The 22,930-nt window shown below is 47.3% G+C and overlaps 1 protein-coding gene across 5 annotated transcripts in view; it reads right to left on the bottom strand.

Moving 5' to 3' along the window:
• Nucleotides 1-22,930, bottom strand: part of MYRIP (myosin VIIA and Rab interacting protein) — a 2,049,246-nt gene that overhangs the window by 390,044 nt on the left and 1,636,272 nt on the right. For all 5 annotated transcript variants that reach the window (XM_069648262.1, XM_069648265.1, XM_069648266.1 and 2 more), the window contains exon 12: nucleotides 14,981-15,169. In XM_069648262.1, coding sequence (XP_069504363.1) covers nucleotides 14,981-15,169 — 189 coding nt within the window. The remainder of the gene's footprint in view (nucleotides 1-14,980; nucleotides 15,170-22,930) is intronic.

Raw genomic sequence — 22,930 nt, 5'->3', positions numbered from 1 at the left:
GACGGCGGTGTTCGCACGATACTAAAGGTTACGTATCCACCTTCTGCGCCCATGCATCAGGTGTTACGCTCACCTGGTCTCTGCGGATGCGTTGGGCCACGGTTGCAGCCCTCCCGGGGCTGAGGTCACTCAGGTCCGACTTCACCCTCTGAGCTTATGTGGTGACTGGTGGTAATAGGTGATGCTGCTCGGGACTGCTCCTGCGTGGAGAATAGGGGGCATGAGTATTCCAGCTTGTCTGCCTGATCACCTTCCAGAGCCGTTCTCCCAAACCGTGGTACCCGTGGGAAGCGTTGTCCCTGGAATGCACAACTGTTGATTTGTTTTGGCGAGCACCCCGTCCTGCTGCTTCTGGCAGGGGCGCTTGTATGATCTGGACCGAGTTCTTTCACTGGTCCCTTGCACGTGGAATTCCAGTCCTGCTGCGACTAAGCCACTATACTTCAGGTAAGTGTTCCTGTTTGCCTTTGTTTTTCCTCGTCTATTTTTGTTGTATTGTGAAGTTCATTGTCTTGTATTGCTGTCCATTCCACTTTTGATGTTTGCTCAATTGCTTTCTTCCCTTGCAGGTGATGTTGCTGACCCGGCAGAAGCTGTGGAGCTCGAGGCGACAGCTGGAGGAAATGAGGAACGAAGCTGCAGAGGTACAGTAGCTAGTAAGTTGTTAACTATGGGGCACGCGGGGTTCAAATGCGGTGTGGCCCTAGGACGGATTTTCTAACCTTGTCTTTCTTCTTCTTCACAGGGTCTGAGTTTGTGGATGCAGAGTGTGGTGCTGTGGCGTCGGGAACAAGATCACTGGATGTCAGGAGATGAGTCTGCAGATGAAGCACCGGTTTCCTGGAGGCGAGTATGGAGGAGAAGGCCTGGTTTCAAAGGTAAGTAAACTGGTCCAAGCGGCGGTGAGAGCCACGTTGCACGCGAGTGCACAGTAACGCGAAGCACTGGCATTAGGGATGAAGCAGCTTATATAGCCGAGCTTCTGAAGCCACGCCCAGCAGGTTCAGCCTGCCTGCCACACCCGATGAGTCAGCACATGAAGAAAGGCCAATCAAGCCACACCCGATGAGTCAGCGCATGAGGATGTTCTCTGGAATAAAGGCTTTCAGCTCCTGGAAAGTTCTTGTAAAATAAAAACACTCCTGCACTGAAATAAAATAAAAGCACTCCTGCACTGAAATAAAGTGTTCCTGCTCACATCTCTATATGAGCCTTGCGCCAGCCAGGGCCCCTGTGTTTATAGGTCCCAAAGGGACATATGTGAGTCAAGTGACCCATTGCCCATCACTAGATGGTGTGGTTGTTGTGTTCTGGGGCCTGTGGCCATGACATCAGGACATTTCCCTGGAGCAACGGCGAGAAGCGGGGATGCCTGAGCACAAGGTATTGAGCTGGGCAACTGTTGGGAGGGGGGAGGGTGAGGGAGTTGGGTATTTGCCTATGAATCCAGGCTGTATATGATGTACTTGGACTTGAACGCTGGGATGTGGAATAGTGACACACATTTAAATACGATGGGGGATCTTAGAGGTGTGTCCTGGAATGTCAGAGGCCTTGACAGTTATATTAAACAGAATAGATTTATTAAAGTGGAGAGGTACCACGCTGGGCTCTCTATACTCTGTTTACGCCAGGGGTGTGTTAATATGGGTGGCACCATCGGTTCCTCTGAAGGTGCTTAAGACCTTTCAAGACAAAGAGGGCAGGATGGGTGGGCTGCGAGGTCGGGTGGAACATAGGGAATTTTGTATTATCAACACATACGCAACTAACTAAGAGACAGCAGCTTACTTCCGTACATTGTATCTATTAATTAATTGATGGCACACTGATTTGGGGTGGAGATTTTAGTTGTACACTGAATCCCATACTGGATAGATCAGATCAGAAATACATACATCGTGCCCCGTCGGCCAAATCCCTAAGCACATTGTTGCAATCATTTCAGCTAGTGGACAACTGGCTGAATCTACACCCGCAGGCCCAAGCTAAATCACATTATGCTGCTCCCCAAGACTTAAACACCAGGTTAGATTATATGTTCACAGGAGAGGATCATATAAAGGAATTCACAGGGGCGATATAGAAGTCCCAAGTGTTGCCGGATCATGGCCCTCTGGTGGTTACTTGGCGTGTCTCCCCCCCTAGAGAACGTATCCCAACATGGAGACTTTGCAGCGAGTCACTTCAAGATGAGGCGTTCCGGGAACACTTGAAAACAGGGGTGCAGGAGTACTTTACGCATAATACGGGTAGCGTGGAGTCAACAGGCACATTATGGGAGGCTTTCAAGGTGATGATTAGAGGGACAGCAATTGCTAAGGCAAACAGGGTTTGAGGCAACAATAGAGAATTACTTACGGAAGGCTGAAAATAGGCTGGAAGCCGTGAACGGTCAAAGCGACCCACCCGATGGGAGCACCCGAGGACCGATCGCTGTATGTCAGGAGTGTTTAGTACACTGGGCTAGACTTGGGAAACTGAGTGATAGGAAATATGTAGAATGCTGAAGGGGATAAACCAGGGCGCTTGTTAGCCTGGTGGTACAAGAGTGAGGCGGAGCAAAGCGTGATTCGAGCAATTGAGGTAAAGGATAGGGAGCTTTGCGAGATGCAACAGCACATAAACAATTGTTTCTGCAAGTTCTATAAGACATTGTATGAAGAGACGTCGGGCACCCCAGAGTCGGAGATAGAGGAGGCCTTAGAGCAGATAGATCTCCCAAAGCTAGACTCGGAAGATGTTGACATGTTGGAGGCCCCCATAACTAAGGAAGAGCTGGAACATACCATAAGAGGGTTGCCGGTAGGCAAGGCTCCAGGGGCGGACAGCCTGCTCAATGAGTTCTATAAGGAATTCATGGCAGAAATCACGCCCCCATTGCTAGCTATGTTGAATGAATCCCCAGATATGAGCATTTTATCGCAATCATTGCGGGAGTCCATTATAGTTCCATTGTTAAAGTTGAACAAATCTGATATGGATTGTGGCTCATACAGACCCCTCTTGTTGCTTAATCAAGATGGGAAAATATTGACGTCTCTGATGGCTAATAGGCTGAAGCCCATGATTCATAAACTGGTGCCCTCAGACTAATCGGGATATGTCCCGCATAGAAATATCACATGCAACCTAAGGCGATTGCACCACGTAATAGACCAGACCGAAGACAGCGCCCAGCCTATGGTGATAGTCTCGCTTGACGCAGTCAAATCCTTTGATTCAGTCAGATGGACATGGATACTAGCAGTCTTCAAAGTTTTTGGGATAGACCCTACATATATGGGTATGTTGTTTATACTGGCCTTAGAGCTGCTAGCGGTATACCTGCAGAAAGAGTATCAAGAGGCCGGCATTAATATAAATGGTACTACACACCTGATCTCCCTATATGCGGACAATATGCTCCTCTATCTACGACAACCAGAGACCAGTTTACTACATGTACTGGATGTGCTGGAGCGTTGCACAGACTTTTCAGGGATCACGATTAATCCACAGAAGTCCAGCATGTTCCCCGTAGCCGGGTACAGTAGAAGCCACCAGGAAGCGCTACCAGTATTACCGATTAAATGGGAAATAGTAACATTTATATACCTGGGAGTAGACATTTTCCACAATACCACAGTGGAACACCAGCATAATACAGTGAAGGCGGTCAATAAAATTGAGAACTCTATGAAATTCTGGGCCAAGTTGCCCTCTCACTTATGGGTAGGGCAGCGTTGTTGAAAATGGTGGTGCTCCTGAGGCTGCTGCAATATTTCACGAATGTCCCATGCAATAGACCTAGAGCCTTCTTCAAGAGACTGAATACCATTTGCCGAAGCTTCCTATGGAACAACATGATGTGTAGGCTAGTGCTAGAAAGACTGCAAAGGCCGTACGAACAAGGAGGGATAAAAGTACCAGACTTTGAGGGGTATTACGTGGAGTGCTAGCTGCATTTTGCCATGTGTTGGTTATCTAATGAACAGACACAAGATACAGAGTTACTACAACCGGCATGTACCCTGTTCTTCCTGAGAGAGATGGTGTGGAACAAAGTTCCACAAGATCCCAGGCCTCCTTTGCTGCTGAAACTAGGCATTGTGATGTGGCAAAGGGCCTGCCGCTTTCTGGGCAAAGACGCACCTTATTCACACAAAATCCCACTGGTGACACTCAGGAGCGATGATACTCAGGCGTAGGTGGAAAATACAGAAATACTGGGAGCCTAGAGGGGTGGTTACGCTGGCCGATATATTGACGGTTGGGAGACCGAAGACCTTTAGCGAGATAGCTGCGGAATCAGGAGTCAGTACGGGGCAACATATAATGCACGCCACACTTCTACACAGGCTCAAATCGAAATGGCCAGTAGCGGGAGGAGTGTTGGTTGAGGACTGAATAGAAACACTTTATATCTCTGAAGGAGGACACGCAGTATCACGTTTATTTGAGACCCTGACGGTAAAACCAGACAACAATCTGATACTGATTGGACAACGTTGGAATGCAGATTTAGGGGAGCAATTGTGCGACTAATCTTAGGGTAGAACCATGGGATACCATAAGAGAGTGTCCAGAAACGCAAACCTAAAGTTGATCCAATTATATGTTACACATAGAGCATATTTAATGCCGAGTAGAATTGCTAATTTTAACACAGCAGCAATACTAACTCGTCCAAAATGTGGCCTAGTCAACGCAGACCTGATACATAAGTTCTGGGCCTGTGCTGAAATACGTTCATTTTGGGAAGAAATATTGTGGCCTAGCGTACATCTTATCGAAAAGTAGGATCAAAATGGGGTGGAAGGCACGTAAGGGCCCAGCGACAAACGCATGGTTAAGAGACCTCCAGAAATGGGCAATGGCGGAGATGGGCGTTTGGCAAGAGGCATCCCGAAAAGGTCAGGAGGAACAAAACATGAATCTGATGGCTTTGAAGCACATGATACAGGAATTAACAACCTCCGTACAGGAGGATACACAGACACTGATACATGCACCATTACAAACAACAGTATGAGATCTTGGTAAGCAGTTCAAGCAAATTAACATGGATCACTGGAGGATATAACAGGTGGAATAGACTGGGGGAGTTGGGGATGTCAGACAGATGAAGAAAGTGATGTTTCATTGGATAAGGTTTATTGAGTCTGTACTATGGTGTGTAAAATTAATAAAACGTGTAAAAAAACATTGGGAATTAAATTAAATTCCAAAGTCCAGAGAACAATAACTAGTAAAGACTGTGGGAGTCTTCCTGAATCTTTGAACTTGTATACACTGTGTGCATAATGTGATGAATCAGTGATGATTACTCTCAGAAACCTGGTCTGGGACCCTCCTCATAGCTAGGAAAAGGCAGACTCTTCGTGATCCCGACCCTGGGGGTGGTGTACTCCGAGAGGATCACACGGGGGAAACAGACCAGGAAGACTGGGAACCCCCCCGTTTAACTTTCCCTGTAATCCCACAGATTTGCTGGCTGTTTGCCAAATTACAGAAATTGAGAAAACTGACTTTGTTGAAGATAACTACAAGTCACATAATGCTAGAAGTAATGCAATGAGGAAGAGGCCTGAAGAGGCATGCAGTTGTGGTGGTCAGGCAATCAAGCCTGACAGTCCACACCTGAAGGAACCTGGGAGGCATAAAAGGCCCCCCAGGTGCAGGCCATTAGAAGGAGTAGAAGGAGCTATAATTGTGACTGGAAGGTGAGCTGTAGCACTAGCAGCAGAAGGAAAAAGTCATGAGGCTGCCAAACCGAGCAGAAGAGGGAGCACAAGAGGGATGCCAGAATGTGGATACAGCAGATTACACCTGCTTGTTCTGAGAGGATGCCACTCCCCCAAACTTTGAAGTGCAGAGGCTGTGTAGCAGAAAACTTGCAGGAGAAAGTTCTTTTCACATGTGAGCCTGATGGCCGTTGTTGCCGAGCTGCAGACGTGCAGGAGACCGAGGCAAGAAGTGATTATCAAGCTGTGGGTCTCGGGAGTGAAATGAGCTCCCAAACAGTGTGGCCGGACTGGAGACACCTTTTCAGGAGAAGCATGTGGGACCCCAGTGAGGCAGATGTAGTAGAGGTTTGGCAGAAGTCGGGAAAGTAGTGCAACCCTTAGAGCATGTGTCTAAGAAGCTGGTGAGTGAAGCACAGCATTCTAACACATTGTGCAAAACTTGCTTGTGACAATATCCAGCTCCGGGTTAACTTGTGTAAGACTTTAAATGAGTAGAAGTTGTTGGTTGATTCTAAAATACATTGAACAATGGAAATGGAGCACTCGTGTATAACGGTAAAACTCTTTACTCTCATGAGAAGCTAAAGTGACTAAAATACATTGTTCTGCTATTCTAAGACTGATATTGCTTGAAGGAGTGGTCGTGTGTCCCTAATTAAGGAAAGGGGATGCTGATGGGACCATTACCGAATACCTAACTTTAACAATAAGAGTTAAAATCTATAACTTGTGAAAACAGCATCAGAGAATGGTCAAGTGTGCCCAATTGCGATTCCCAAAGGAGGCCTGAACTCTGTACTTTACTTTCATGTAGGAATACAATTAAATACCAATCTTCAAACCATGAAAACTATATCAAGAAGTGGTTGCATGCACCTAATTCTTAATTTCAAAGAAAGACTGAATTCCATTCTTTATTCTAACATGGCATTCCTTGCATTTTATGAAGTTTAAAATGCAGAACGATTGAAGACGAGCATTTCCCAAGCCAAGAGTCTCTGCATATGCACGTTGAAACCCACCTTTCCCAGAGTTAAGGTGCAATGTAACTGTACTGTGGAGATGATAGCTGTGTATTGGCTGAAACTACCAGTGTGCAAGTATTACATGAGGCTAAGAGAGTGACACCAAGGCTTCTTGGTAATTAATTGGGCTAACCACTGACAGAAAAGTGCAGATAAAGTTGGGGAATTGGGGACAGGCTGCTAGTAAAGACTGTTTTGAATTTGACACAACCTGTAGTGCGAGAGACTGGGGAAGACAGAGATGTGAGTCTCCAAGGCAAACCCAGGTTGTTATTGTTGTGGCAGACCGACAGAGGCAAAGAGGCTGCCCCTTTTGAAGAGAGTTATTGAGAGGAAGAGTGCCTTGCCTACTTGAAGTTGTTGAAGTACTTTGAAGTATATCTTATCGAAGCCTGTCTAAAAGCACAAATGTTTGAAGCTGTGGTAGTAGTCCAAAATACGGAAGCAATGGTGGCATATTTGCTGAACAAAAAGGGGGGGTCTGGGAATCTCTCTACCAGCGCGAACACAGCCCAATGACCTGTTCTTGGGTGAATAACCCCTGGGAGAGACTCTACCAAGTCTTTAGCTCACTGTCCCTTTCGCAGAGAAGAAATGTCCCTGCATATCAGTCTTTGTCCTGGCCAAGGGCAGTCCAGCACCGAAATGCTAGGCAATTTTCCTCTGAACAAGAGTACTAACAGCTATCCCATACACGTGTTTCAGCCTTGTTGGGCATCATCAGTGAGGTGAAGCTGTGCCTATCTAAGAACAGTGAGCAAGGGGTCCATGTCTGCATCACCCTGGTAACTTAGGGTGAGACCCAAAGGTAATTTATGCAAAACAAAAGGGGGGGTCTGTGAATCTCTCTACCAGCACGAACACAGCCCAATGACCTGTTCTTGGCTGAATAACCCCTGGGAGAGACTCTACCAAGTCTACCAAACTACCTACCGTAAGTTACCTGGGGGAAACCAGACATGGACTCCCTGCTCACTGTGCTCAGAGAGGCACAGGTCCATCTCCCTGATGAGGCCCAACAAGGCTGAAACACGTGTATGGGGTTGCTGTTGGTACTCTTGTTCAGAGGGGATTTGCCATAGCATTTCGGTGCTGGACTGCCCATGTGGGCGGGACAAAGACTGATATGCAAATGGATATCTCCCATCTGTGAAAGGTACAGTGAGCAAAAAGCAGATGGCTGCAAACTCTCAAAGTGTTTAAAAACCACTGAACAGGTTATCATGCCGTGTTCGTTATAGAGAGGGGCACCTCTTACCTTTTTTGAAGTTTCATTATAGCAAGTAATTCTTTCTTTTGATTTTGTTTGTCCATAAACTGTATATGTCCTGCTGGCATCGACAAGATTTCATGCCCCCAGTTAAAGAAATGTTCTCCTCTTCAGATATGTTGTGGTTGCTGCAGTTTTTTCTTTTTCATGATGATTCCCCATAGGACAGTTTTTCGATATTGTGCCGATGGCTGCTGCCAATTGAGACAAATATTACTTATTATGAAAGAGTATTTAAGCACCTACACTATTTCCCTTTATGTTCTGGACAGTGGTGAATACTTACTGATTACATTGCACATTGATCATAACACCTCTATCAGTATACTAATCATATATCGACCACCCTCCACCTTTCCTCTGTTCACCAAACCTAAAACCCCTGCTATTATATATTGGGAGATTTTAATCTCAGGTGTATGGCTCATGTGTTAGTCTGTTTTCTCTCGTAGTGGGCTGTCCGTGTGAAAGTGTTTGTGTTATAAAGGGGGCTGGAAGGTACAGTTTATATGATATGATACGATATGATATGGCATTTATAACTCGCCTATACACAAGTGTTTCAAGGCGTGTGGAGGCAAGGGAACATAACGCTCTGCACGGCTCTGGCTTCTCATTTCATCTCTAAAACTCAGGACATGCTGTCCTCTCTCTCTTCCTCTCCCACTCCTCCCTCTACTCCCTGCTTTTCCTCTGGCCCTTCTTCGGCCATCTCTCCTCCCTCCTCTGCCTTTCCCCTGTTCTCCCCAGACAAGGTTTCTAGACAAGTCTGATCCAAGAAAGTCTCGTCAAAACAGGTCCATCCCTGTTCCTCCAAAACCATCAAGGATCACATTGACTCCCTGGCTCCTTCTCGGGCCCGACTTCTGCAACCACTCCTTCCCCACTTGAGCCTACCCATCCCCCCTGAAGCACTCCCTTGTGCACCCTCTTCTTAAGAAAGCCTCTGCCGACCCATCCTGCCCAGTGAACTATCGCCCAATCTCCATCACTCCTTTCCTGGGCAACCTCCTAGAAAAGCTGCCCATCTCTCAGCTTAATCTTCACACTGAATCTGTTGGTTGTCTTCATGACCATCAGTCTGGCTTCGGAGCTGCTAGAAGCACGGAAACTGCTCTCCTGAACATCTGTCAAGACTTGCTCTCCAACCTTTATTCCAACACCCCCTGTGTCCTCATCTTACTTGATCTCTCTTCTGCCTTTGACATGGTCAACCATGCCATCCAGTTCAATGGTCTCCATGATAACCAGGGTATCACCGGTCAGGCCCTGGTGTGGCTGACTTCTTTCCTCTCTGATTGACCCTCCTAGGTCCAACTTGGGTCCTTCCTCTCCTCTATCTCTAGCTGTGGTGTTCCCCAGGTGTCTAACCCCTTTCCCTGGCTGTTCAACCAATACCTGGCACTTCTTGCCCACCACATTGCCGCTCTTTGTCAACCGCATAGCACTGAAAGTTGGGGCAATCAGCTCATTTTCAGGCTACCTTCAGCCACCTCTTCTCCTTCTCTCGTCTCTGACTTTCTGTCTGCTATCCAGGAGTGGTGTGCCATCAATGATCTCTGTCTTAATGCCAGTAAGACTGAGATTTTCCTCAGCTCCCTCCTTTCCTGTCACTCTCTGGCCGGCCTCTCTTGGCCATCAACCTTCTCCCACCTGCTAGGCTAAAATGCCTTGGGGTCATCTTTAACTCCTCACTCTCCTTCTCTCCTCACATCTCTGACGTCTCTAAGAAGTCACACTACCAGCTGCACCTCCTCAGACGTATTCTTCCTTTCCTCTCCTCTCCTTCCCCCAGAGGCTCACTGTCTCCAGAGCTCTGGTTCTCTCTAGGCTGGACTATTGCAAAAGCCTCTTTGTAAATCTGCCTGCTTCTACTCTCCGCCCTCTGCAACTCATCCAGAACAGGACTGCGAGACTTGTCCTAGGCCTCAAGCCCAGGTATCACATCTCTTCAGGACTGAAATCTCTGCACTGGCTCCCAGTGGCTGCAAGGATTAAGTTCAAAACCCTCTGCATTGTCCACAAGGCCTTCTGAGGTCTGGGGGCACAATACCTTCAACTATCGCTTCCTAAATATCTTCCTTCTCGAGGTCTTCGCTCATCTGCCTCCAACTCCCTTCTCCAAAGAAGGAGTTGGTGGTAGATCTCTTTCTTCGGCTGGGGCCTCCCTCTGGAACAGCCTCCCTGCCTCAATGAAACTTGAGGAGAACCATCTCCAGTTCTGGAAGCACATCAAAATCTTCCTCTTTGCTTCTGCTTTCTCTCCTCCTCTCCCCTGCTGAACTCCTGGCTGAAACTGCACTGGTTACCTGGCCACCCTCTGACCTCAGGCCCAGGTCCCCCCTCTCACCAGTTGCACACCTGTACTGCCTCCCTGGCTACCCCCACACTTGGGGACTGTTTTATGTATCCAAACAGGCCCCTACCAGCACTTGCCATCTGATGTCCGCACTTACCCTTGCACTTGCCACCAGCTGGTCACACTTTTTACTTATTACCTTTATTTTTTCCATTTATCACATGTACTGCACTTTCCCCTTCCCCATACCCCAGCACTTTTCCCCTTCCCCCTCCCCTGCACTTGCGTGATCTGAATGACACCTGGCCTAGTAAGATCGTTGTCTCTGTCCTCCCTCTATCCCCCCTTCCTTGCCTCCGCGTGCCTTGAAACACTTTTGTATAGGCGCATTATAAATGCCATATCATATCATAAACTGTACCTTCCAGCCCCCTTTACAACAAAAACACTTTCTCACGGACAGCTCGCTACGAGAGAAAACGGACTAACACATGAGCCGTATACCTGACGTGTCCCAATACAATGGTCAGGCGAGGTCAGGCAATTACTGACCATCACACACACCTGACTTCCATTAAGCTTCTCCACATGGATAAAAGGTGGAGCATGAGAGCACACTTTGAGCAAGGCAAGGTACACGAGGAAACAGGAGTTCCAAGTTGGAAGTTGAACGAGAGAAGAAAGATGGCAAAACAGAAGGGGATCGAAAGGAGGGAAGTTCCCTTGACCTTTTCGACAAAAAACCCTTTTGTTTCCAGAAACCTCAAGAATAGTAAGACCAGGAAACCAGGCTGAAGAATCCTGCATTGTGTGTCAGAGGTACCCGGGGCCCTCTCGCTTCAATAATCAGGCGGGGAGAGGCACCAGCTGGCGTGGTACTGCCTTTGCCTCCAAGAAAAAAGCAGCATCAGTACAATCAACACAGCCTGGGAGTTGGGGAGACCGATACAAGACCGGTCCACGTTGAAGCCAAGGTTGTAAGCAGCAATATTGTATAGCGAGTGCTGGAACGGACATTGTTAAAACGCATGTGATAAAGAATGCAAGTAAACTACTAATGAGTGATTTTAAAGCAAGATATAATACCTTTGACCAAGTGGTCTGGCACTGTGTGGGTGCTCAGTTGAAAGTCTCTGTCAGGGATCCAGCAGAGAATTGACAAAGTGAAAGTGTGAAAGAGATCATATCAAGAAGAGAGCGAATAATTGTGAATTGAAGTGGTCCTGCGATGGGTTGAGCAAAATCCTGCGCCGAATCAAAAGATTTTATGAAGTAAAGAAAGCTTGAAAAAGTAGATTAAGTGGGTCTAAGCACGGCAGAGGGGGCCCTGGGTGACCCAAGGTGAACAGAAAATCAACTCAGAATGTTTACATGTGAAATCCTAAGAAGAAAGTAACTTTGATGTTTGTCATGTTGCATCAAGCCCTCTGAAATAAGAGACTTTGAATATCAAAGAGACTTTGGCAAAGAAGGCCATGATGCTGAAGTTTTGAACTGCATGCTCGTGCATGAGAAGCTAGAGCGTGTGTCACTTTGTCCCGTGCTGAAAACGTGTGCAAGGGGAGCCAACTGCTTGAATATCCCGACATATCATTTCTTGAAAACTTTTACAACACAAAAATCTATATTTTGTATTTGGCCAGGTTTCATTTTTGGTACCCAGAGTTTCCTAAGAAATTGGAAAGGGACAGCACTCTAGTGCCCAGCTATGGCTAAGCCACTCCCGACTGTAAATACTCCATTTCTACATACCATCCGCATCATGAGTAGTGAGGAAACTACATCATGCAGTTTTCTTGGAAAACCGTCTGCTCTTCCCCTTACAGGTGATCTGCCCCTGATTGTAAATACCATCAGTTTTTTTTTATTTAACACACTAATCATGAGTAGTGAGGAATCCACATCATGAAATAACACCTGCTGTAGATATCACACAACTATTCTTTGAAATATCTCCTAAAACCTAAAAATCAGAGCCATTGCCACATAACTTTACCTGAACCCCAAAGGTGTTTTTCCCCTTGCAAAAAAGTGGAGCAAATGAATTTAGCATCGAAAGTGTTTGTCTCGTATGCGAAGGGATATGATTTGCTTAGTGCCAAACATATGCAGCAGAGTTGCAAATTGAGACGTGAGCAAAATAAATGGCATATGTGCAGCCACTTTACGGGATACCCACATCCCCACTACCAGTGGTCGAAGTGGGCGGGAGCGGTCGGGAGCAATGCTCCTCTACTTCTTTTAAACACCGTTCCAGAATGGTTTCATTTTAAAATAAAAGTGTAGGAATAAGTTGAAGCTTGCACTTTCAGTGCAATGCACTGGACGTTCCCTTAAACAACAGGCACACGTGTTTTGGGATTTGTATTGTGCGTGGGAGGGGACGTGGTGATGGTGTTTGTGGGGAGCGGTGCAGGCCAGTAGGGAACATAGTTCCACTACTTCTTTGCGTACACTTCGACCACTGCGCACTACCTTTATCCATGAAAATACATCATGTTCAGACAATGAAGAGTGGCTATTACTTGCCATTCAGGGGCCAGATTATCTTACATTTGCAGGAGTTCTAAAAAGTGAGCAAGTGCTTTGATAATAAAGAATGGAGCAAAGAGGTTTTCTCACAATCGGTAGTATCTAAAAACATTTGCACTGGGGCAAAAAAACCACTGTTTTCTTAACTGTTTGCTGCATAACAAAAAAACAAATCTATTACATTTCGTTTCATGTTACCCATGAAACGAGTAAATAAAACAGTTGGTTTCCTTTTTGCTCCTGTGAAAACATGCTTAGATAATACAAATTGGGGCTAAATCTGTTTGCTCAATTCCCTAATATCTAAGCAGTAAAATTGGTGCTAAATGAATATGCTCCATTTTTTTTTTGCACCAGTGCAAAGCTTTGATAATCTGGCCCCTGTGGCCATATTATCCAACATTTGCACCAGTCCAAACAACAGAGCAAACACTTTGATAATACAAAATGGAGCAAACAAGTTTTGCTGCAATCCATATCATCTAAAAACGTTTTCACTTGTGGCAAAAATAAATCGGGTTCTTTGTTGTACTGTGTGTGCGGCACAACATGATACGACTGGGTATTGCTGCATAAAAGGAAAGGAAATGTAGTAAACATAGTAAATTAACAGCCCGTTTCCATTTTGCGATAGTGATACCTTTTTTTTGATAATACCGATTGGAGGTAAACTCATTTGCTCCATTCCGTATGATCTAAACAGCAACACTGGTGCTAAATTAGTTTGCTCTGCATTTTTGGACAAGTGCAAAGCTCTATAATCCTGCCGCTGAGCCACTTCATAAAACAGCACCAAGTTGAATCACTGCTCTCCCATAAACATTTCCAGCCTTCATTCACGGATTAAAAATGCTTTCGAAAATTTGAGAAAGCAGGAGTGGCATTTCAGAAATACTGTAAAGTACATGTCGGAAATACCCCACATCTGGCACATAGTAGTGCGTCTGGGCTTTTCTGCTTTCATTTTTCCTGGTGGAGGAATCACATTTCACTTAATGGCCACCATCCTCAGCAAGATTATTAATTATTTGCTCGACTTCTAAAGAGTGAGCAAATGCTTTGATTATATAAAATGGATCAAACAGGTTTTGTCACAATCCGTATTATCTAAAAACACTTGCACTGGGGCAACAATAAATTATACTTTTTTTTGTAATATGTTTACTGCTTAGCGTAAAAGTAAATCTGTTTGCTGCATTTCTTTACATGTCACTCATTAAACATAGTAAATCAAACAGTTCCTTTTTGTCCCCGTGAAATGATGTTTAGATAATACAAATCGGGGCTAAATCTGTTTGCTTTGTTCCCAATTATTTAAGAACAAAAATCAGTGCTTCATTAATTTGCTCCACTTTTCGGCACCAGTGCAAAGACAGATATGATCTGTCCCCACAGCCACTCTGGTCTTTCCCTTTGTGAAAGGTGGCCTTCTGCCAAATTCATCGCCAGCTGCTAAATCATCATTCCGGATGGGTTTGACAGACTCGAACAAGAGCTATAGTACCAGTTTTTGCTTCCAGGTCCTAAAAGTTTAACCGACCTCAACCAGACCTACCAGACTGTGCTACACTAACCAACTCACTGTACCACGCATTAATAAGACTACAGCAGGAGGGCGGGGTTTCCCCTACATAGCACCCAAACTCTGAACAATCTCCCCCACGCTCTAAGAGCAGAAGGCTCCCTCACAGCGTTTAGAAAAAAACTCAAAACCTCTCTCTTTAACTAAATTTCCTCTACCTACAGCCAAACAGGCACACATTGCTAAATATTGTTATTGTCTAAACCTGTATGCTTGTATGCCTCTATGTTGTAACTAAGTCGCGCTATTCCTGTAACCAGCGCTATTTCTGTAACCAGTGCCACAATGCCTCAGGGCTGACTCTGTGCGCTTAACAAATACAAATAAATAAATAAATAAACTAATGTACCTTAATAATTGCAAACAGTGCCACCTTAAAAAAAGAAACTCTCAAAGTAAAGGTACTAGAGCGGTTAAAAAACACTGCCTAAAAGCCGTATTCAAAATGTACGTAACTCTGGGCGCATACGGACAACAAACATGCATGGATTCTTCAGGGAAACATATATAGAAGCTTTCTGGGATCCATTGACGCAGGCTTACATTTTCTTCCAGTTTAGTGAGCTGTTCATCGAGTGTGATGGGATTCGCAGCTAAAGGCAAGGTGCCCCGGTCATTGGTATTTTCTGGGGGGTCCCACGGGCCACTGGATTCCGCTATCAGCTCCTCGGTGGCGTTGATGACTTTGAGGACCTTTGTTGAAATGTTGCACAGTGAAGCAGCCGAGTACTTCTGTGAGGTGTCCAATGGCAGATGGGGACAAAAATAGCACAGTGTCAAGAAGCGCAAAGTAGCACTGCAGTTTACCTCATTTTTCAAACAGAGCATGACAACTTTTCACCGGAAAACAGACACGAAAACACCACATTACAAAAGGTGCAGATATGAAAGATCCACGACATATGAAAAGTCGTTTTTGTGCATTAAGATGGTGCTCCACAGTTGCAAAGAAGGCAACATCTACGACTTTTCCAAATCTCAAAAACAACATGGCCCATTTTCCTCCTAACCACCTTATCAAATCTGCTACAATAAGGACCTTTTGGTGCAGCCAGCGGCTAAGCATTAGGTTGCCATTTTTGTCCCCAACAAAATACATCTGGGCTCTTTATAGGAGCAAGTGTTTTACAACAATGAGTCTACACATGGAACAGCATAAATCCTTGCAACAGCCATACACCGTATGTTTTGTGTAGTATTTTGCAGGCATCTTCACCACAAAAACACAGGATTGAAGCACGAGAACTGCAATGGAAACAGAGCTCGCATGTTCCCAGCTCCATGTGTGAGAAAGACATTCAGTCCCGTTTTTTCGCATTAGAATTCTGGGATGTGTAGTTCTAGATTTAAAATGGCAAGTGCTGCCACAATGTGCTATTTCAGTAGTCTGTACACAGAGCCAGGTCAAAAAGGCTCCCTGAAATGACATTTGGCTCAATGACTGCGCAAAGCTTGGACTCCGTTTGGCCCCACCCCCTGCACAATCTCAGGCGCTAATATGCCATCAGTTAAATGTGTGCTCTACAAAGCTCCTACTTCACAATGCAGTGCCATGAGGGTGGTTCCTGGGGGATGCAGGTATCAAAAACGTAGAACAAGAAATATAGCTCAGAGTTAAAGGGTTCTAGACCCAAAGCAAGATTATTATAAACACACTATATATGAATAACCAAATGCTGCAAACAATTCTAAAGTACAACAATGGGCATACATGTACTAAAATAGACTGATTAAGATTATAAACGATAGGAGCAAGCATTATAATACAAATCAATAAGACCAGAGACCATGCCGGAGAGCAACAGAAGCAGCACACCTCCTCATTGAGACCATCAGTGTTATATCCGCCCTGCGTCCCACAACGCGGTGACGCAGGGCGTCTCAATAAAAGCCCCGCCCCCGCGGACGGGGAGCAGTTCCGGGCACAGTCTCATTTCGCTCCCGCTGGAGCTGCGCCACTGCGGCCTACTGATAAGGCCCTGCATGTGCTGTCTCCCCCTCACGCCGAGGCGCGGAGACAGGACATAACAATGGCGACGAGGGAAACAGAACCCAGCACACGTGCTCAACGCTCTGCCAGCTGTTGCTGACTCACGGCGACACGTGAAATTTTTGGACACCCGGTGGGGGGGCACACAAAACCCCCACCCACGAAGAAAGAAACATTTTTTTTTTCTCTCTTCATCTCTCTTTTTCCATGCCAATCAACGCAGCTGCCCATCCACCACAGTTTGAGTTTTCCAACCGCGGAGGGGCACAGTCACCTGAGGACAGTCAGTAAGGTGAGGCGTGCATACCCCGTTAGGACACAGTGAGGCCCTGCCATGGCGACCGGCACGTCCACCCCCAGGCCCGGCACGCCTTCTAGAATTGCGGCCAATCTGTCAATGTCATCACCACAAGCTCGCCCACAAGGGAACTCCTTGGCAATGATTCAGCCGTTTGATCCATTTACGGACCCATCATCAGTTGGCCCCCGGTGGCAGCTATGGATCCAAAAATTCGAAATGGCGATGGAATGCAAGGACATATCCACTGACAGGAAGATGAGATCGCACCTGTTGCTAAACATGGGGGACGAGATACTACGTATCTTTAACTCGCTAACCATTGATGATGGCCAGGACATCTACCAGCAAGCGAAGGATGCCCTGACGGCTCATTTTCTCCCACAGCTCAACCCTGATTATGAAACTTTTATATTCTGCACCACTATTCAGGCAGAAGAGGAGACCTTGGATGCCTACCATACCCGACTGAGGAAGCTGGCAATATCGTGTGAGTTCACGAATGTCGAGAAAGAAATCCGGAGACACGCCATCAACGGCATCCAATCGGAGAAACTGAGAAGGATGGTACTGAGTGAGAAGGGCATCTCTCTAACACGCATTGTGGAATTGGGTCGTCAAAGGGAACTGGCACATACCAGGGCCACCAACATGGGGCGACTCTTCAAAAACTACAGCCTGCCCTCACGACAGCAATGGTGGCCCATGTCACCAACAGACAGTCCGCAAGGGATGAGGCCGGTGGCAACTACGCACAAGCTAGGTGGCAGCCACGAATCCCGGGACCCACAGAATGTGGATGGTGTGGTGGACCGCGACATGGACGGCGAAACTGCTCCGCGCAAGGAACAACATGTGGGGCATGTGGCAGAAAGGACCACTATGCTAAGTTGTGCCGGTCATCGGGCACCCCACTGCTGCCCCTGAATACTCCCCAGGAGAAGAGCGGGACCAAGAAAAAGAAGCAAGCCAACGCAAGGTGAGTCGAAACAACAAACTCTTTGACCGAGGAAGAAGGGGTTGATGTCACCGGGACCCAACATGAATCCGGCAGGGAACAGTGGAAAAAAGGGAGAAAAGTCTACCTGGTGTCAGCCCTGGATCAGGGACATGCAACGCAAAAAGAAAAAAGGCTCCAGAGGCGCAAATGCCAGGTCACTCTCCAAAACCAGCAGGTATGGATGACCATTGACACGGGAGCGTCCATAAACATTATGCCCACAAGCACATTCCAAACACTGCAACCTCAACCAGATCTGAAGAACACAGACACTTTACTGTTTGCGTATGGCTGTAGGAAGCCGCTACCGGTGGTTGGCAGATTCCGCACCACCCTCAGCTATGGTGAAAACAGGCTACCGTCAAAAATATACGTATTAAATGCAGGGATCGAATGCCTTCTGAGTGGGGATGCGGCTGAAGACCTAGGGTTAGTCAAGTTCGTCTGTCACGTGAAGGAAGCACAAGCGGTCGAGAAGATCCTGGCACAGTATCCCAACCTACTAAACGGGATAGGGTGTTTGAAAGGAAAGACAATCAAGCTCCACATAGACGAGTCGGTCCAGCCAAAGGCCGTAAAACACAGGAGAACCCCATTCCACATGCGTGAACAAGTGGAGAAAGAACTTAAAGCATTGGAAGAAGCAGGCATAATAGAAGAGGTAACTGGGCCGACACCATGGGTTTCCCCGATGGTGGTCACAGAAAAACCCAAAACAGCCGGATTTGTATAGACATGCAACTCCCTAACACTGCAATCAAGCCGGAGCGCCACATCACACCTACGCTTGACGAAATCGTGGCTGATCTCACCGGGTCACGAGTCTTCTCCAAAGTTGATGTGAAAGCAGGATACCACCAGCTCAAGCTGCATAAGGACTCTTGATACATACCACTTTCTCGACACACCTGGGCTTACGGAGATATAAACGTCTAAGCTTTGGGTTCTCGTCGGCTGCCGAATTTTTCCAACAGACTATTCAGGAGGTCATCCGGGACATACAGGTGTCCTAAATGTGAGTGACGATATCCTGATCCATGCTCAGGACAGATGCGAACACTTGAGGAGACTGCAGACACTCCTGGGCAGACTAGAAGACGCTGGGTTAACCATTCACAAAGAAAAATGTGAGTTCTTCAAAATGGAAATATCTTTCTTTGGCTACAAGTTCAGCAGCACTGGCATCTCCCCGGACCCCCAGAAGGTTGCCGACATACAGGCTGCGAGTCCGCCAATGACACCTACCGAAGTGCGCAGCTTCCTGGGGATGGCCACATACTGTGGGAGGTTCATCCGTAACTTGGCCACTCTCTCTGAACCCCTGCGAGAACTTATCTAGCTTAACACAAAATGGGAATGGGGGCAAGCATGTCAGGAGGCTTTTGAAAACATCAAAGAGTCGCTGTCCATCGACACAAAGATGGCATACTACGACACCGAGCTCCCAACGGAACTATTTGTGGATGCGAGCCATGTCGGCCTAGGGGCCATCCTCATGCAGGTCACCAAAGAAGGGGAGAAAAGGCCCATTGCATACGCGTCAAGAGCCCTCACAATGACAGAGCAGCGATACTCGCACATTGAGAAGGAGGCAATTGCCTTACTGTGGGGGTGTCGTCATTTCCACCTCTATCTCTATGGCAGAAGATTCACAGCAGGTACGGATCACAAACCCCTGTTGCCATCATCATGGGCACATCCTCTCACCCGCCGGCCAGAATAGCCAAATGGCTGTTGCACCTCCAGCAGTACAATTTTGAATTGGCCTATCAGTCGGGAAGTGGAAACCCAGCGGACTTCCTCTCAAGACACCCTCGAGCGGCGACTCCACAAGAAGTCCAAGTAGCCGAAGAGACCGAGGAACATATCTGCCAGGTTGTGCGGGCCATGAGGCCAAATGCTGTCAGCATCGAGGACATTGAATTGGAAACACACAAGGACCCGTGCTGCGACCTGGTGAAGGATGCCATCATCTCAGGCGATTGGAAGTCCTTCATGAAGAACACCCACAACAGGACAGCGGAAGCAAAGGCGTTCCTCACGGGGATGTTCACCATACGACAGGACTTGTCGATCACAGAGCCAGGACTGCTGCTCAGGGGAAATCGCATTGTCATCCCGTCGAGCCTATAGGACAGAATAGTGGCATTAACCGATGAAGGCCACCAAAGGATGGCTCGGACGAAGGCTCGAATCCAGCACAGAGTGTGGTTTCCACAGATAGACGAGAAGGTCGAAAGGCTAATAAACACCTGTCTACCCTGCCAGATAACCGGAGCTCCACCAGATCCAGAACCGATCCAGTCAGCGGAACGTGGCCTTGACAGATGGGATGCCATCAGCATCGACTTTTGCACACTACAAGAAGGCCTCTACCTCCTGGTGGCCATTGACGATCACTCCCGATATCCTGAAGTCGAGGTAGTTGAATCCACGGCAGCAGAAGTGGTAATCCCCGCCATGGAAAAGATGTTCGCAACGCATGGACTACCCACATGAATCAAGAGTGATAAGGGCGCACCATTCCAAGGGGACGAGTTCAAACAATACCTGCAAGACCTAAACATAAGCTACCATCACATCATGCCAAGGTGGCCCCAGGTGAATGGGGATGTAGAACGGTTCATGAGGACACTCAACAAAGTGCTGAGGCTATCAAGAGCAAATGCCAGCCCGTGGAAGGTCGATCTCTACCGTTTTCTGTGAAACTACCGGGTCACGCCTCACAGCACGACGGGTGTCCCGCCAGCCGACCTCATGTTTGGCACCATCATAAAGTCTTCCATTCCACATCACCCCAGCAGGAGCCCAGACCGTTTTGATAAGGAGCGCACCGAAAGAAGGAGATCGGGGGCCAATGCGCACATGAGTGCCAAGAGGAGGTCGAAGCCATCCGACCACCAGGTGGGCGACCAGGTGGTCATGCTGCGGAATCCGACAAGGTCCAAACTGGATTCCCGCTATGATTTGTTCCCATGGACTGTCAGTGAGAAACAAGGGACCTTGATAACGGTAAATAGAGGACGCCGACAGGTGACACGAAATGCGTTGTGGTTCAAGGCGGTGCCACGCAACCTGTGGACTGATGGCGAGTGTCACCAAGAAGATGAAGAACCCCAGTCGAACGAAGGAGACCCCGCTCACCTTCAGGAGGAGGTTGAAGTGGGTGACAGGATGTGGGAGCAGCAGAGCGAACCGGACATGGGTGAGCCGGACATGGAAGGTGAGGCGCCCAGTGAGACAGTGGGGCCCAGCCCCAGAAGGGGGCGATATAGTTTAAGAACTGCCACCAAGCCGCCCGCTCGGCTCAAAGACTGTGTGGTAGTCTGCCCCATCAGAACTATAAGAGGGGAGTGTCTGCATAGTGGTATTTGATATGTTTTGTTTAAATGTTAAGTGAAGTTAAAATAAAGGAGGAATGCTATATCCGCCCTGCCTCCCGCAACGCAGTGACGCAGGGCGTCTCAATAAAAGCCCCACCCCCGCGGACGGGGAACAGTTCCAGGCACAGTGACGAACAGAGTGTGGCGTGTCTCATTTCGCTCCCGCTGGAGCTGCGCCACTGCAGCCTACTGATAAGGCCCTGCACGTGCTGTCTCCCCTCGCGCCGAGGCGCGGAGACAGGACATAACAATCAGGTCGGAGGTAAGCCCCTGTGGCTTTTACTATATTTGCCGATGACAGCGCGTTCGTTGCAACTACTTCACTAATATTAAGTGGTCTGATGTAATGTCCATTTTTATCTAAAGCCGAGTGAATACCTACCGAGATTGAAGCAGCTGAATTGCGACATTTTAAACTGGTGCTTTATCTTATTTTGCAGCGACCAGATGGCCGACGCTTGCATCCTCACACCTCCAACCTTTGTTGCTGTGCTCGAGCAGCCCATTGGCTACCATCCGATTCTTGCAGCCTATTGGAGGGCGCCGGCACACCCCCAAGACACACACTTGGCTCCTGACTAAACTGACCGAGCGGAACGAGCAACGTGCTATGTTGACAGAACGCTTTTCTTGCTATGAACTGCCCTTCACGCCTGTTACCCGCCTCACTGCCGTTACCGTTTTGCCACGCTCCTCATCGTCTAGCCCTACTCTCACCTTGTGCGTTAAACCTCTGATTCAGACCCGCCACGGAGCCTCAAACTGCAGGCGATCAACGTTACCACACTGGACCTTTGCATTAACTTCGAATCCGCTCTCATTCCAAAATACTGTTTAAGCATAACGCATTGATACACTCTGCCGTTGCTTCCTGCCATGCTGTTATGACATATTGCTTTGCACTAGATCCACAGCGGCGCATTAGTGAAACTATATGCACTGCCTTTACGCTCTGCATTTTATACAGTCTAATGCTAAGACTGCCTATGCACATAATCGGCAACATACGCAATGCTGCACACGTGCTTATGATACCGGCACCTACCTAACACCACGCCAATGCCTTGTGCCTTATTACGGCTGACTATGTTGTTTAATCTCTAGGCCCTGACCAAATTGTCCTGCTTAACTGCTCCTGCCCAAACTGCCCATCTCTGCGCTCAGTACCTACCCAGGCACATGCCAATACCTAGAATTACTTCATAGAGGATTGTGTTGCGAACCTGCGCTGATAATTCCGTAAGTTCAGTCTACTACCGCATCTGCCTAACCAAATACAAATTATTAGCATTGCATCTCAGCTAACGACGTTAATTCATGTCATGCCCTCACCAAATGTCATGCTTAAACGGATTTAGCCTAAATTGTTTATCTCTGCGCACAGTAACTGACCAGGCACACACCATTACCTAGCATTACTCTTCAGTTGTCGGTGGTGCTTCGCCTCTACCTATACCTTTCCATTCTTGCCCAGCTAATCAAAGCTCAAATTGCAAAACCTCAACTGTCCTTCCCTGGATCGGAAAGGTGCATGTTGAACGCTGTATTTTACCTGGCACAAAATACTTCATCTTACTCTAATTTGTTGTTAACTGTTCAAACGCTCAACAGGTCCTCAACCGCTAATCCTTGGGAATCAGCCATGCTCATGCTCCACCTCATTACCATTTACCTGCACACTATGTTGAGCTCTCCAGATTTCCCTACTTCAGGAGTTACTAGGGAAATTTTACATCATGTGACCTATCAACATGAACACCCTGCCTAGTCTACCTAGTCTCCAAAACACTCCGCTAGCTACACCTAGAAGGACTTCGACTGT

This window comes from Ambystoma mexicanum, chromosome 2q, assembly GCF_040938575.1.
Source record: "Ambystoma mexicanum isolate Mex_15411 chromosome 2q, UKY_AmexF1_1, whole genome shotgun sequence".
Classification (NCBI taxonomy): domain Eukaryota; kingdom Metazoa; phylum Chordata; class Amphibia; order Caudata; family Ambystomatidae; genus Ambystoma; species Ambystoma mexicanum.
This window is presented reverse-complemented; position numbering and strand designations above follow the sequence as displayed.